Genomic DNA, 17,965 nt, shown 5'->3' on the forward strand with positions numbered 1-17,965 from the left:
TGATAAATATAAACCTGACAAACCTCCTGAAAACCAGAAAAGTCTATAAAGCCAAAACAGTAGGAAAGTTTTTACAATGGAACGGTTGTGAGTTTTGCTTGAATATTGATGATATCAAGATTTTGTTTGCAGAAACATGGATTTTTTCTGTTTATGTCTACAGGAAACATACTTAAGACCCAACGATGACTGAACCTTAAGGAATTTCATTGTTGTATTCAAGGACAGAACTGGAGGTGGTCCTGTTTGTGGAGTAGTAGCTACCTTAGTGGGCAGGCATTCTCCTTTCTTTCAAGTCTAACTTAAATACTGCTCTGGAAGCAGTAGTGATTTCTCTATCTGTGTAGTTCTTATCACAGTATAGTCAGTTTATTTACCATCTGCCTGAACCAATACTTTTAATGGTCACGATAATACTGTGTGTGGTAATGCCAACACAAATATATGAGGTCGAATTATTGAAAGAATCCTTGACAATAATGATCTCTTTTGAATAATAGACTCAGTACTTTCTCTCATATTCCTACCTGCTCATATTCTGCCATCAATCTGCTCCCCTTCCATTCTTTTGAATAATGGACTCAATACTTTTTTCCGTGTGCTTACCCACTCATATTCTGTAATCGATCCTACAATCTGCTCCCCTTCCCTTCCATTCTTTTGCTGCTCACATGGGAGGACGTTGAAGAGAACATATATGGAAGCAGTCACATTTCTGTTCTTTGCACAGTGTCTTCAGAGAAACTGTGTTCCTCTAAATCAGTGGTTCTTAACTGCTGTTCGCCGGAACACTTGTGTTCCGCAAACTGGTTACAAGTGTTCCACCGGTGAAAGATGTCACATGACACAGTTCTGAGTGCATTTGGCTACTCTGAATATAACAGAACAATTAACAATATTGGAAGAAAAGATTTCAAGTTACTTTCCTTCCTTAAATACAAACAATTATGACTGGATACAAAATCCATTTGGCACAGTTAATACATCGAGTTGTGAATTTTCGTTACAAGTAGAACAATTAGGTTATCCTGTCAATGGATCGTACTCTAAAAATGAAATTCTCTGAAATAACTCTTGAGGAATTTTGGATTTTTCTCCAAGCCGAATACCCAGCTCTATCAACAAGAACACTGAAATTTTTATAGCAGTTTTCAACATATTTCTGTTAGCTCGGTTTCTCAGTATTAACCAATATAAAAACTAAAAAGTGTGAAAGGCTTATTAATATAGATAAAAAGATAAGGATAATTATATCACATATCATCATCACCATCAAATTCCTGCAATGTACCCACAAGAGGTGTACAGGATATGATAGTACTACATGAAAAAATTATATCATTACTAACTTCCTATCTACAATTTTCCTCCAAATCAGTCTGTTACTTGTCAAGACTCCAACATTATCAAATTTTATTTGTATCGTCTAAGGCACTTTGTACCCTATCAATCCACCTATATCTTGGTCTTCCTCTGGGTCGTTTTCCTGCCAACCTGGCAGAGAACACTTGTTTTGCTAATCTTATCTCTCATTCTATTTAAGTGACCATACCACCTGAGATTAGCTCTGCTAACGCATTCCTGGATGCAGACAATGTCAAGTTCTTTCCTAATATCCTCGTTTTTAATACGATATTGCCATTGATGCCATCTGTTCACGCCTATAATCTTTCTCAGGACTCTCATATCTGCGGTCTCTAGTCTTTCGTCAAGTGTTTTACTTCTGACCCAGCTCTCAGATCCATAAGTTAAAACTGGTTTGAACACTGTCTTGTATACAGCTAATTTAGTGTTCCGACTAATTTCTCTCTTATTCCACATGAATTTATTCAATTGACTTCCCACCATACCAGCTTTGCTGATTCTGTTGTCTATTTCTATATTTAATTTACCATCTTCAGTAAAAATCGTGCCTAAGTAGCTGAAATGTTTTACTTGTTCCACAGGTTCTCCATTCACAACACTGTTGACATTTTCAATGATTCTGTCTATTTTCATTGTCTTTATCTTTTTATTGCTGACCTTCATACCATATCTATTACAACAGCTATTCAATTTAGTCAGAGAATCTTGCAGACTTGTAGTGGATTTATTTAGAAGTATAACATCATCCGCATAAAGCAAAGAGCTGACATTAACATCTCCAATTTTGATATCATGCTTAATACCACTTTCCTTAATAATGTGATCCATATAGATAATGAAAACACAGGGGATAATGTACATCCTTGTCTCACACCAGATTTAACATTAAACCATCTTCCTGTACTTCCTTCAATTCTAACTGCTGACTTACAACTCAAATAAAGACTAAGTATTGCTTGATATAATGCCCAATTGACACCATATAACTGTAGCGTATTGAATAGCTTCTCTCTTGGCACCTTATCATATGCCGTTTCCAAATCGACAAAACTTAAATACAGATCTTTGTTATATTCCCATGCTTTCTCGACTATTTGTCGTAAAGTGAAGATCTGATCCTGACAGCCTCTGTTTGGCCTGAATCCAGCTTGTTCTTCACCAAGCTTTTCTTCCACAATTCTTCTCAACCGTTTATCAAGTATACTTGCATAGATCTTGCCAGGAACACTCAGTAGGGAAATACCTCTGTAATTCTCACATTCAGTTTTATTTCCCTTTTTATATATGGGTACTATGAGAGCTCTACTCCAATCATCGGGAATTCATCCCTCTGTCCAGGCTTTCTGAACTATGCAGTGCAGCCACTATAAGACTCTTATACCACCATACTTCAGCATTTCTGGTCGAATATCATCTACTCCAGCTGCCTTTCCACATTTCAAGCCTTTGATGGCTTTTTCTACTTCAAGTATGGATATGTATTTCTGCTTGCATGCCTGGTCAGTGTTTTTTACCACTGTGCTGTCACCACTGCTTGTTTCATATAGCTGTTTTTCAAAGTAATTACTCCATACTTCAAGGATATCTTTTTCTCCAGTTTTCATGTCACCTTTATCATCTCTAACTCCTTTTACTGCACTCTTTCCTCCATTCCTAAGCTTCTTCAACAACCTCCAGAATATTTTGCCACCTTCTTGATATTTATTTTCTATATTCTTGCCAAAGTCCTCCCATGACTTTTGTTTAGCTAGTTTTACACACTGTTTAGCTTTCTTACATTTGTCTCTGTATTCTGTAAGAGTAAAAGCTGACTTATTTGCCAGGAACTTTTGATATGCTTTCTTCTTTTCCTTCACTGCCTCTTTAACTTCCTGTGTCCACCAGGGAGTTCTGATTTTTTTTATCCTTGCAGACAACCTCACCACATGCCTCTCTGGCAGAATCAATCAGGGTTTTCTTCAAGGCTTGCCACTGAATCTGCAAGGTTTGATTCCTGTTCTCCAACTCTTTCATTTTTTCTTCAATAATCTTTGTGTATTTTAGTCTACAGTTCACATCTGCTCAACTTTTATTCGCTTTAAAACTTTCTTACATGTCATTCTTTTCAATATGAAATTCAATTTTATCCTGCTCAAGACTAAATAGTGGTCACTTCCAATTTCAAATCCTCTGTACACTCTGGTGTCCTGCACCAGGGAGAAAACATCACTATCAACAATGACATAGTCAATGAGACTTTTCTTATTCCTAGCCTCTTCTCTCCATGTGAATTTGTGCACATTTTTATGTTGGAACATAGTGTTAGTAATAACCACTCCATGTCCTGAGCAGAAATCCATCAGATATTTGCCATTATTATTAGCTTTGCTCTTTTCTCCAAATTTTCCCAAAATATTTTTGTATGTCTGACAATCATTTCCTACTCTGCTATTTAGATCCCCAACTAGGACCAACTTTTCCTTTTTCATTGTGTCAGTTGCTTTTTCTAAAGCCTCAAAAAATTCCTCCACTTCTACCTTAGTAGAACCTTCTGTGGGACCATTGGCACAAATAACTCTCATTGTCCAGTTCTCCATTCTCATATTTGCCCACATCACTCTACTTGAGACTGACTGCCATTCAAGAAGATTAGCCTCGTATTTTGTGTTGAATACTATGGCTACTCCTTCTTTTCCTTGATTGTCATTGCCTGAATATAACATTTTGTATTTATTGCTCAGAAAGATCTCACCAGTTTTGGTCTTTTTTTGTTTCAGTCACCCCTATCTATCTATCTATCTATCTATCTATCTTACATCACAAAATAGACCTAATATTGCTGAAACCTGCAAAATTCAAGAAGCTCAAGTATCGCATTAAAATAAGTTCCATTTTTATAAAAGGCAACTCCATGCATATTTTTATTGTTAGTTTTATGACTCTAATACTTTTGGTGTTACCCAAATATTTCTTATAATCAAAAATGTTCTGTGACTTTGAAAAGGTTAAGAATTACTGCTCTAAATGAATGCCCATATGGAAAATGGGACCAAGCTGACTGAAACACTTTTTACCATCTTGCAGAATTTAATGCTGATAACGTCAGTCAAACACTTATCAATGAAGCAGTAAAGTATATAACAGACTTCATTGTCCAGGCAGCAACATCCTCCATTCCTAGAACATCATCTCAATTTCCACTTCGATTCAGTGCCTTGGTGGAATACAGAATGCCACATAGCTAAAAAAGATTAATACTGAGCATAGGGTATATTTTGTAGATACCCCACCACATCAAACTTAATAGTTTTTAAATGTGCTCGAGCCAAAGCACACGTTATGTAATGTCAGAGTCAGAAACAATCTTGGATCCAATTTATCTCATCAGTTAATCAAGTGGCTAGTGCATAAATTGTTGTTGTTGTTGTCATCTGAAAAAATTTACGTATAGGCTTTATATGTCCTCTTCTAACTCTGCAGATGAGGTTGATTTTTTCATCTTAATCTTGGACGTCCACAGTCTCTTCTTCCTGTGGGTTTATATGCTAGTGCTAGTTTAGGAATCCTATTGTTATTCATTCTTTCTATGTGGTGTAGCCAATTTTGCTGGTATTCTTCTATTTCTTGTATGATGTTTTTTTGTATCTAATCGTTCTCTTATTTCTGGTGAGTCCCAAGAGGTCTTAGAAACTTCATCTGTGCTGCTTTGTTTTCGAATCCAAGCTTCACTTCCAAATTTGAGAGATGTTTTAGAGGCCATATTATGCGATTTTAATTGAGTTTCTTTAGTCATGTGTTATCCAAAATTTCTTTTAATTATGCCATTCATTCTATTGTAAATTTGAAATTATTACTTGATCATCTGCATAAAGTATTGTATTTAGCTGTATATTATTTGTTAGTTTAATTCCATCTTTGATAGTTGTTTTCCATTCTTTTAGGATTCTATTTATATAAATGTTGAATAGGATTGAGGATAAGCTACAGCCGTTTCTTACTCTTTTATTTATAGTTATAGGTTCTGATAATGTTCCATCTGCAAATTTGATGCAAATTTTTGTTGCTCTATATAGACTTTTTATTGCTTTAATTAATTGAGCAGGCATTTTATCATCTTGTAATATTTTCCAGAGTAGATCTCTTTCAAATTATCATACACTATTTTCGTAGTCCATAAATAGAAGGAAAGTGGGCAGGTTAAATGCTTTTCTTTTTTTTCCTATGATCTGTTGCATTGTGAAAGAGGCATCTGTGCATTCTCTCTCTCTCTCTCTCGCTTCTAAAACCACACTGTTCTTCTTCTAAATAATTTTCTGTATATTTAATTGGTCTGTTCTTTAAGATTTTTGCATATAGTTTAGATGCTGTTATTAAGAGAATAATGCCTCTGTAATTTCCACATTTGTTCTTGGGACCTTTTTTGTGAATCTTTATTACTACTCCGGTTTTCCATTCTTTTGGGATCTTTTGGTATTTCCAAATATTATTGAAGAGTTTAAGTAGCATATTTAAAGAGCTCAACACATGTTCCATCCAGGCCTGGGCTTTTTCTATTTCTTGATTTTTTTTAAAATTCTTTTTCCAATTCTTCCATTACTATTTCTTCTGTTCTTTCCTGTATATTGATGTCTTCAGTTTTGTGAGTTTTGTCACTGTTTTCGATTTCTTGTTTTTCATTCTACAATATTTTATAGTGTTCTATCCAATCCTCTGGAAATTAGAGTATTGCTTAATTGGTCATTTTTTTACTGTTTTTAGTTGCCTGAAAATTTTAAAACCTGTTCTTTATGGTCCAGTGATATCCTGCTCTAATGATTTAACATATTTACTCCAATCTTCTCTGCATATACTTCTGGAAAACTTTCTGACTTCAGCCCGTAGTTTCATATATTGTATGTGGTCAGCAATGTTTTTACTCTGCAGATATATTTTAAAAGCCTGTTTTTTCCTTTTGATTAATTCCTTTAAGTCATCATTCCAAGTTCTTAGCCATTTTTTGTTTTTCCTTGATTTGTAACCTAAACTTTCTTCTGATGTTTTTAGTATGATTTCCTTTATATTATTCCAGTCAGTTTTTCAAGTCTGGCTACCCACAATTGTTTAATGCACACAGAGCAGCCCACTCTGATTTCTTACCAATCTATATTGATGGCTCAAGAACTGATACCAGTGTTGTTGTGCTACTGTGTTTCCTGACCTTACTATCTCCAACTAGATCTCACCTGACTACAGTAATTATACAGCAGAGTTGCATGCCTTTCAGCTTGCACTTGTGCATATAAAAGAAAAGCGCTATTAAAAGTGTGTAATTTATACACACTCATTGAGCTCTATATGTATAAACATCCGGTCCTGTATGTACACCTGTTGTACAAAATGAAAACCCTAATTTTAATGTTTGGTTATGCTGGATTCCCAGCCATATTGAAATTAAGGAAAATAAGACTGCAGATGCAGCTGCTAGATCAGCTCATACTCTCTTGATGACCGTTTGAAATGTACAGACTACAGACAGTCTATAAGATCAAAGCTAATTGCCCAGTGGCAGTCAACATGGAGAAGCACTGACAAACAAATTAAATGTTATTAAGTGTTGTTTTTGCTGGGCTCTTCATAGGTCATAATCATCTTACACATTCTTATGATGACCCTTTAATGTGTGAAAAATGCAATATTTGTCTTACTATTTGTCATATTCTGGTGGAGTGCCAGCACTTTACACAAGAGAGGAATGAAATTTTTACCTATCGAACCATATATACTCAGGCAGATTGTATGATGTTTTTAATCTTCTACAAAGAATTAATTTGTGCAAACACATTTGACTGTAGTTGTGTTTATATGTAGATACTGCATTGCTTAACTTAATTTTGAACATACATATTATTTACTAATTTTTCTTTGACTGTTTATGTATTGCTGTAACCTTTGTTGTCATTTTATTTGTATATAAATACTGCATTATTTAACTTCACTTTTGTACGTGCATATTATTTTCTAGTTTATTTTTGACTATTTATGTACTTCGGTAGCCTTTGACTTTGTGTATTGCTGTGACCTTTTGAGCTCAAGAACTGACCTGTAATTTTGTTTATATGTAGATACTGCATTGCTAAACTTAATTTTTGTGCACGAATATTATTTACTAATTTCTCTTTGACTATTTATGTACTGCTATAACCTTTGCTAAGAACTTCCGTAACTCAGTCAATATAGACGAAGTCCTTTGGTCAGAAAGATCTGGGTTCGATTCCTGTCAGTGACGTGAGGAACCTTAATCTGGTCTCTTTCGACTAAAGGTGAGTTAGCCAGTCTCATATGGAGGTAAGGGGGTTTTTTCACCTGGAAACTCGGGTTTTTTGTTCCCCAGAACAGGCAAACTGGCCCCATGAACACACATGGACTACAGTCATGAATACGTTCCAGCCATATGCTGGTCCCAAGCCCAGATAAAATTGTGTGTGTGTGGGGGGGGAGCAATGGTGAACTACCCTGTAAAAATCTCACCAGGAATATTTTGTGGGCAATGCCTACAAAAGTCACCTACGGTCGGAAATGGCTGAAAGGGAAAACCAGGTATAAACTTTGATATAATTTTATTTATATGTATATACTGCATTGCTTAGCTTGGTTTTTATACATGCATATTGTTTACTAGTTTGTCTCTGACTATTTATGTATTACTTTAACCTTTGCGAAGGCACAGTATTACTTTTGCTGTTCTTGTGCCAATAAATCATCATAGTTATTCACCAGCATTAATAACCTAGCCCACATTCTCTTAATCTGTTTTTGATATCCACTATACCAGTGCTAATATCCTCTTGGTTATCTGCCTCTGTATTCTCTCTTCTGGTTCCATATCTCCTTATTATTTAGCATGAAGTCTTTCTTATTCTTATATTTTAGTATTCTTCTCAGCATTGCTATTATATCATATGTTGTATTTACTACCTTTGCAATATGTGTCCTGAATTTCATTTCCCTTAACTGCAATCATGAGATCTCTTGCTTCATTAGTTTCTTGCAATAAAATCTCATCAACGTGGTTTGCTCTATAGAATTTCTTCAGTCCTCAAATGCATAACTTTACATTTAACAACATTGTCAACTAATATCCATTATCGTCTTCCCATAGCACCATTCTGCTCTTTTCAGATCCTTCTGTCGACCCTCCACATTGCTACTAATTACCTTACCCAACTTTGCATCATCAGCAAAATAAAAGCATACATCCTATCAAGGCTTTCCCAATATCATTAACAAACACATTGAACACTAATGGCTCCAGGACAGAGTCGCATAGTACTCCACTGGTACTTCATTCTCTTTGAATCTGTATGCTCTTATATTTATATTTATCTACCCTGCAAAAAATAAATAGGAAAATGTGATAAGTTTTAGTATCTATGGTCCTTAATGGATGAAGACAGAAATGAAAAAATAAAATAAAACAAATAATCAAGCTTGTGTTTATAGTTGATTTTCATAGTGAACACCATTATAATAAACTCATTCACTGTAATAAAATGTGTTTATTTAGTTTCCAACTAATATGTGCCAACTAAATCCTCATATACACAGTGATATTTTGAAGGAAATTCACTATAGCAAACTATATTGAATTGTATTATTTCATTGTATTATATTACAACTGTATTATATTTAGTTATATGTTAAGAGGTACTGGATTAACTTTTTTGGAATTAACATGAAAATTAGTTGTAGTATTATACCTGGAATCACTCGTCTGGTCTGGTTATCGAAATCTGATTGAATCACATTTCAGTGTCTTGGCATTTTCAGAAATGCTGCATGAATGGTTACATATGTAATATGAAAGTAGTAAATTTTATAATTTACTACTTTCATATGCTGTGAATTTTCATCTTGGATAATACAGAAATTAAAATACTGATACAGTAATCTCCAGTTGTCTGATATTCATATCACTAAACTCTAAATTAATCAATCCTTGAATGAGCATGTAAACAATGAAGAGCACTATGTAACCATACATTCAGTTTCCCAATGTAATCTGATAATGAGTGTATATAGTACTTGGTTTATTATACTGTGTATATCTAAATCAGAACTATATGAATATAAAATATGCTGAACACTTTAAAACCATGTTAAAAATATGTGTAAAATAAAAAGTAGTAGTGAAAAGAACAGTTCAGATATCTGGGAAAATAAACTTGGATTTGAGACTTTTTTTTTAATAATATTTATGGCAAAGAAATTAAAAGGCAAGATGAATTACAAATATTTTTTTTTATTTTTGTTTTTTCTTTTCTTTGTAGCATTGGCAGAAGTTTTAAGTGTTAAGGAGTCACAAGACACAGAAACTCTTTATTATGTTCATTATATTGATTGTGAGTATATCATTCCATATTATCAAGTTAGCTTTATGCATATACCATATATTTTTGTGTATTAGACAATATTTTTTTCTAAAATTTTTAGACCAAAAATTGGGGTCGTCTTATACATGGGGGGGGGGTAACCACTTGAGAGACCCGCGGTTGCCATGGCAAAACTGCCGGTACCTTGTCTCTGAGAACAGGCTTCCACCAATCACTAGCCTTTGTTAACTCTGTCGATTGACGTCATTAATGGCTGATTCTGAATAAACCAATCAGAACACTGAAAGCATTCATACGTCTGCAGCTTGTTGGCAGAGTAAGTTAATGCATTAATAATATTTTGAGCACTAGCCCATAAAAATGTCCGAAAATAAAAAACAATGAAGAAAATGGTATGCCAGGAACTGAGAGTGATGTAGAATTTCTTAGTATGTATCTTATAAATATTACCTAATTACTAAATATATTTTGAATATTTAAAAAAATATCAAATGTGTTCTGTTTTATGTTTAAAATATCATCATCAAATTCCTGCCATGTACCCTCAAGGGGTGTACAGGATATGACAGTACTACATGAAAAAATTACATCATTACTAACTTCCTATCTACAATTTTCCTCCAAATCAGTCTGTTACTTGTCAAGACTCCAACATTATCAGATCTTATATTTCTATCGTCTAAGGCACTTTGTACCGTATCAATCCACCTATATCTTGGTCTTCCTCTGGGTCGTTTTCCTGCCAACCTGGCAGAGAACACTTGTTTTGCTAATCTTTCCTCTCCCATTCTATTTAAGTGACCATACCACCTGAGATTAGCTCTGCTAATGCATTCCTGGATGCTGACAATGTCAAGTTCTTTCCTAATATCCTCATTTTTAATATGATATTGCCATTGATGCCATCTGTTCACGCCTCTAATCTTTCTGAGGACTCTCATATCTGCGGTCTCCAGTCTTTGGTCCAGTGTTTTACTTCTGACCCAGCTCTCAGATCCATAAGTTAAAACTGGTTTGAACACTGTCTTGTATACAGCTAATTTAGTGTTCCGACTAATTTCTCTCTTATTCCATATGAATTTATTCAGTTGACTTCCCACCATAACAGCTTTGCTGATTCTATTGTCTATTTCTATATTTAATTTACTATCTTCAGTAAAAATCGTGCCTAAGTAGCTGAAATGTTTTACTTGTTCCACAGGTTCTCCATTCACAACACAGTTGACATTTTCAATGATTCTGCCTATTTTCATTGTCTTTATCTTTTTATTGCTGACCTTCATACCATATCTATTACAACAGCAATTGAATTTAGTCAGAGAATCTTGCAGACTTGTAGCGGATTTATTTAGAAGTATAACATCATCCGCATAAAGCAAAGAGTTGACATTAACATCTCCAATTTTAATATCAGGTTTAATACCACTTTCCTTCATAATGTGATCCATATAGATAATGAATAACAGAGGGGATAATGTACATCCTTGTCTGACACCAGATTTAACATTAAACCATCTTCCTATACTTCCTTCAATTCTAACTGCTGACTTACAACTCAAATAAAGACTAAGTATTGCTTGATATAATGCCCCATTGACACCATATAACTGCAGCGTATTGAATAGCTTCTCTCTTGGCACTTTGTCATATGCCTTTTCCAAATCGACAAAACTTAAATACAGATCTTTGTTATATTCCCATGCTTTCTTGACTATTTGTCGTAAAGTGAAGATCTGATCCTGACAGCCTCTATTTGGCCTGAATCCAGCTTGTTCTTCACCAAGCTTTTCTTCCACAATTCTTCTCAACCGTTTCTCAAGTATACTTGCATAGATCTTGCCAGGAACACTCAGTAGGGAAATACCTCTGTAATTCTCACATTCAGTTTTATTTCCCTTTTTATATATGGGTACTATGAGAGCTCTACTCCAATCATCGGGAATTCGTCCCTCTGTCCAGGCTTTCTGAACTATGCAGTGCAACCACTGTAAGACTTTTATACCACTATACTTCAGCATTTCTGGTCGAATATCATCTACTCCTGCTGCCTTTCCACATTTCAAGCCTTTGATGGCTTTTTCTACTTCAAGTATGGATATGTATTCCTGACTGCATGCCTGATCAGTGTTTTTTATCAGTGTGCTGTCATCACTGCTTGTTTCATTTAGCAGTTTTTCAAAGTAATTACTCCATACTTCAAGGATATCTTTTTCTACCGTTTTCATGTCACCTTTATCATCTCTAACTCCTTTTACAGCACTCTTTCCTCCATTCCTAAGCTTCTTCAACAACCTCCAGAATATTTTGCCACCTTCTTGATATTTATTTTCTATATTCTTGCCAAAGTCCTCCCATGACTTTTGTTTAGCTAGTTTTACACACTGTTTAGCATTCTTACATTTGTCTCTGTATTCTCTAAAAGCAAAAGCTGACTTATTTGCCAGGAACTTTTGATATGCTTTCTTCTTTTCCTTCACTGCCTCTTTAACTTCCTGTGTCCACCAGGGAGTTCTGATTTTTTTTATCCTTGCACACAACCTCACCACATGCCTCTCTGGCAGAATCAATCAATGTTTTCTTCAGAGTTTGCCACTGAATCTCCAAGGTTTGATTCCTGTTCTCAAACTCTTTCATTTTCTTTTCAATAATCTTTCTGTATTTTAGTCTACAGTTCACATCTGAGAGCTGCTCAACTTTTATTCGCTTTAAAACTTTCTTACATGTTATTCTTTTCAATATGAAATTCAATTTTATCCTGCTCAAGACTAAATAGTGATCACTTCCAATTTCAAATCCTCTGTACACTCTGGTGTCCTGCACCAGGGAGAAAACATCACTATCAACAATAACATAGTCAATGAGACTTTTCTTATTCCTAGCCTCTTCTCTCCATGTGAATTTGTGCACATTTTTATGTTGGAACATGGTGTTAGTAATAACCAGTCCATGTTCTGAGCAGAAATCCAGCAAATATTTGCCATTATTATTAGCTTTGCTCTTTTCTCCAAATTTTCCCAAAATATTTTTGTATGTCTCACAATCATTTCCTACTCTGCTATTTAGATCCCCAACAAGGACCAACTTTTCCTTTTTCATTGTGTCAGTTGCTTTTTCTAAAGCCTCAAAAAATTCCTCCACTTCTGCCTTAGTAGAACCTTCTGTGGGACCATAGGCACAAATAAGTCTCATTGTCCAGTTTCCCATTCTCATATTTGCCCACATTACTTTACTTGAGACTGACTGTCATTCAAGAAGATTAGCCTCGTATTTTGTGTTGAATACTATGGCTACTCCTTCTTTTCCTTGATTGTCATTGCCTGAATATAACATTTTGTATTTATTGCTCAGAAAGATCTCACCAGTTTTGGTCTTTTTTGTTTCAGTCACCCCTATTATGTCGATCTGGTACTTATCTAATTCGTCAGCTAGCTCCATTTCTTTGCCATTCAGGCTTTTTATGTTGATTGTACCGATCTTTAACTCTGGTGATGTTGAGTTGGGGTTTGTTTTCAGATTTGTTCCAGTAGCTGACTTTTCGCTGTTCGCCCTGGTTCCCTGGCAAAAACAACGGGGGCCTTATTTAACCGGGCGATGCCCCAGCCGGCATGAAATTTTGTCATGTTGTACCATCATTTTTTATTTTGGTTTAACCAATAAGAATTCAATTTGGTTGGCTAAATCCCAAATTGCCAGCCCATCCTCGTTCGTTCAGTATCAAAGTAGATACCCAACAGGGTGCACCACGAGAAGGTGAGGATTGGACATTAGGTCAGAAGCCCTGGTCGGTTCTCCGCATTCCTTTAAAGGCTATGTGGAGGTCTCCTCTCAGTTATACAACTTTGACCCTTATGGACCCCTGTTTAAAATATTGATTTCTTAATTTTGGGTTTGTAAAAGTAGGGTTCGGATAAATACGGTAATTATTATTACATGATACCTTCATAGAATCTGAGAACCTGTTGTATGGGTCCCATGCATGCTTGGAGATCTATTGGAGATATTTTGGTTCATTTTAATATTTTGCTGAATGCAAAAAATATATAAGAAAGCATCCAAAGAATAGCTTCATAATTCAAATCCATGTCACTTTTATTTTTGAATTTATGTATTTCCTGGCTACTCAAGTTCTTTTGTTTGGGTATGTGTCTGTGTGTGTTCATAGTGTGTGACATATGGACTGTTATGAATTATTATGTGCAATCTTATACACACTCATAAGCACCACAACATTATGACCACTCATCCTGTTTCTGAACCAACCAGATTTCACAGTAGGCTGGAAGCAGGTCAGTAGTCATTGTGATATCTTGGTATGGGGATTGTTTTCATGGACTTTACTGGATCCTCTCATCCCCAGTTTAATTCATGAGATATGAACTCGTTCAGTAAGATACGATAGTCACAAAGCTTATATTATGCAAGAATGGTTCAAAGAGAATATTCAAGCATTCCGTATGCCACCCTGGTTGCCTGATTCTCTTGATTTGAATCTCATCAAACATTTGTGGAGAGCCTATCAAACTCAGCATCTGATGGTTTATGTACCTGAGCCTTGCTCATTTGCTTATTTCTGTAATATTATTCTGTCTAGTCTAGTTGGTCCAGAATCTCTCCAGACACCTTCTGTAGTCTAGTGGAAGTCTTCTATAGTTATCTTGGTCAAAGAAGGCAGAGTAAGGTACTAGATAGGTGATCATAATATTTTGGCTCATGAGTGTATGTAAGACTGAATATAACATATGTATATATATTTATATGCAATTATATTATTATATAATTTATACAATAATTTGTCTGCTCGTCATATAAGAAAGAGAATAAAACTTTCACATATGTGTATGCATTTTTATACACATACTGCATATTTTTATATTTTATGAGACATTTACCCACTTATGCAGTTATTTCTTAACTGCATTTTATCAAACTAAAATTTTAGTTATTTGTTTGATGATATGTTAATGTCCTTTAAATTTAATAACAAAATGAGGTTAACATTTTGAGCTAAAATATTATGTTGGATGTAACTTTTCATTTCCATTCCTTTTTTTGTAAATCCCTGCTGTTGATTTGCTAGTCCATTATGCAAAAATAAATAAATAAATGAGAAATTTGCATATTTTATTTTGTTTGGAAATCCCCATGTTATATTCTGTGCTATTGAAGTTGTGCTTGTTTGAGACCGTTAAAAATTGTGATTCTGAAGCATCCATGACTTAAGTTTTTGTGTGAAAGTATTTCGGTTTTATTCGATTGTTTATAAATTTTTCAGGTATACATTACTGAACCTTGTGCCTAAGAACTGTATTGGAACAATTTCTTTGTTGTCAATTAAATTCTTGCCTTAAATTATCCCGATGAAGACAAGAGACAATGTTCTCGTTTGATTGTGCTTAGCAGTGATGAAGAGGAAGAAAATTAAATGAATATATTATCTGACATATATGTAGTACAGTTTGTAATATATTTGTTCAGTTATTACTATTTTAATAAAAATTAAGTTTTTATTACTGGAAAGTTTTACCATTATGTTTTTATTAACAGAAAAAAAATTTCTGATAGTTATAAAACACAGTTTTGCACCACACAAGATTTTATAGTAACCTAACTACTTCGTTATATGAATATTTCCTGTAATTAAGCTTTCCATGAAAGAATTTTTTCATGGAAGGATTTATGTAAACGGAGAATGCTAGAGATCCATCAGGCTGTCATGTAATCAGTGTCTAGGAATGGGAGGCTGTTGTTGTTTTCCTTTTTTAAGGTAAACTGGATCCTGCAGTGTTGATTGTTTAGATGTGTTAAGAAAATGTTGAGAGTATCCAGGCTATATGCCAAATTGAGAACACATCTATTTAGTGTAGCCAGATGGGTTTATGTGGTACAGGGTTTCTGTAAATGGAGAATGCCAGGGATCCATCAGGCTGTCATGTAATCAGAGTGTCTAGGAATGGGAGGCTGTTGTTGTTTTCCTTTTCTAAGGTAAACTGGATCCTGGGGTGTTGATTGTTTAGATGTGTTAAGAAAAATGCTGAGAGTATCCAGGCCATATGGAAATGGAAAATGCATCATCTGTGTAGTGTAGCCAGACAGTGGGTTTATGTGGTGTAGAGTTTAAGCCCTTCTATCAGAATTATAGCTGAAGACAGTGATTACTTCAATTATATCCAAACATCAATTTAATAAATTAAATATTATTTACATTAAATACATTTTATATTATATATTACAAATATTATATACACACAGCACATCTAGTGAACATATAAAAACAAGTTGTTATATTTTGAATTATAAATATTCAATCATTCTCACACACCTTCTCTCAATTTATATTGTTCAAATAATTAAACATGACTGTACATTGAGCTCAACTAAAAATTAACAAACTCATAATGACAAATATATAGGCCAAGATATATTATTATTATTATGGCAATCCATCAGTTGCACACTAAACAACAAGCACTTCAAGTAACTTTCAACAGTTCTCTGAGTGGACTAAGCAGAGCAGATAAATGATATCAAATGCCTGTACTCCATTCTCAGTTCAAAATTTATTAATGATCATCCATCCCACTTTCAACACAAGACAGGGGAGTTTAACTGAAAAAAACAAAATAGTCCTACCTTACAGTAGTTGAGAGAATTTACACACAACAATGCCCCCATTGAAAATGATAAATTTTCTAGTGTCACTGGTGAATGGATATTCACCAGTGACACTAGAAATTATCAACTGTTCCTTTATTCATCAACTGATTGCAAAAGCCTCACTAAAATCATTAATTTTTGCACCTGGGAAGCACGATTTTCACTCTCGCCAAGCACACTCCCTTATGATAGAATCTCTATACAAAACTCTCTTCTTAATTTTCCTTCTCTCTCTCTGTCAAGCAAAATGCTAGTAGAACTTTGCAGAAATCTAAAGATTAACTGATTGTTTTAAAAAGAAACCTCAGAACATATGGATATGCACTTGCAGATACTCAAATGGAAATGATATAAAATAGATAATGCCTCAATAGACAAATTGCATAATTATACCAGATAAAAATATTCTAAGCATAGTAAGATTATGTAAAAATCACAGATTATTTTGAAACAAAATAGCAGTAAACTTAAAAACTGGAAAACAAAAACAATTAAAAAAAGAAAAGTGGAAACATCTTAGAAAAAAAAAAAAAAATCGAGTAATTTTAGAACAAGTAACTTTAAAAAAATTGATCGAGTCATGAAACAGAAAATTTCAACAATATCTTTACAACACATATAATAGTGCTGTAAATTTACCTAGAAATTAAGAACAACTAACTAATTAACCACGCTACCGGCCAAGACATCTATAGATGTCAAGGTTATCATGGATGTGAAGTGCATATTAAAATTGTAATACCATTGATATTACATTGAAATACAATATATGATGGATACAAAGCGTATGAGGATGTGTATTTGATCCATAATGGCTGGTTAGGTGGTTAAGAATGAAAACAAGCCACCTAATGATGCAAGATGCACATGGTATAAGAAACATAGTATCCTGAAATTTTTTAATCATTATGAAAATAGGAGAACACAAGGATTTTAATATAAAATTATTATTATTATCACCATCACACCCTCCATGGAATTAGCAGACTTATTGTGGAGGGGAGTCCCTCAACCAACAACATATATTTCAGTTTAATCAGCTAACGCCTTTTATTCCCTTTATAGGGAGTAGGCGAGGCCTTTATACCCTGTCTAGCTTTCGGGGCCTGAGTGGGCAGTTCAATCTCCACCGGTAGCCAATCAGAGATAGCTTGCCCATGTCTATCACTAATTATAGCAGCCGCCGATGAAGAGGTTGGCAAACAAGTGCTGCCATTTCTTGGTACCTAACCCTAACAAGATAAGTCACTGTCTCAAATAATGTGGGTACTACGGTCGATTTTCTTGAGTTTACGGGACAAAAAACCCGAGTTTCCGGGAGGAAAAACCTGCTTGCCTGTGCCAGAGATCGACTAACTCATGAACCGGTCGAAGATTGGCTTAGAAAAAGTTCCTCCAGTCAGCGACTAGACTAGAACCTAGGTCTAACTTCAAGCGGCCAAGTGCAGAGGACGCAAGCGCCATTTCCACTGAGCTACACAGGCCTTATTTCAGTTTAATATATATATATGTATATATATATATATATGTATGTTAAAAATACCAAGCAATTTTAAACCTGGTTTTACTCCATTTCCCAAGTAAGCAAACAGACAAAC

At 34.6% G+C, this 17,965-nt stretch overlaps 1 protein-coding gene across 2 annotated transcripts in view; it reads left to right on the top strand.

The window, feature by feature from the left end:
* Tip60 (Histone acetyltransferase Tip60) overlaps positions 1-17,965 on the top strand; it is a 298,625-nt gene that overhangs the window by 41,095 nt on the left and 239,565 nt on the right. For both annotated transcript variants that reach the window (XM_090398626.1, XM_090398627.1), the window contains exon 3: positions 9,651-9,722. In XM_090398626.1, coding sequence (XP_090254752.1) covers positions 9,651-9,722 — 72 coding nt within the window. The remainder of the gene's footprint in view (positions 1-9,650; positions 9,723-17,965) is intronic.

Source organism: Typopeltis vanoorti, chromosome 10 (genome assembly GCF_054136105.1).
Source record: "Typopeltis vanoorti isolate ZY-2024b chromosome 10, IOZ_Tvanoo_1.0, whole genome shotgun sequence".
NCBI classification, from domain to species: domain Eukaryota; kingdom Metazoa; phylum Arthropoda; class Arachnida; order Uropygi; family Thelyphonidae; genus Typopeltis; species Typopeltis vanoorti.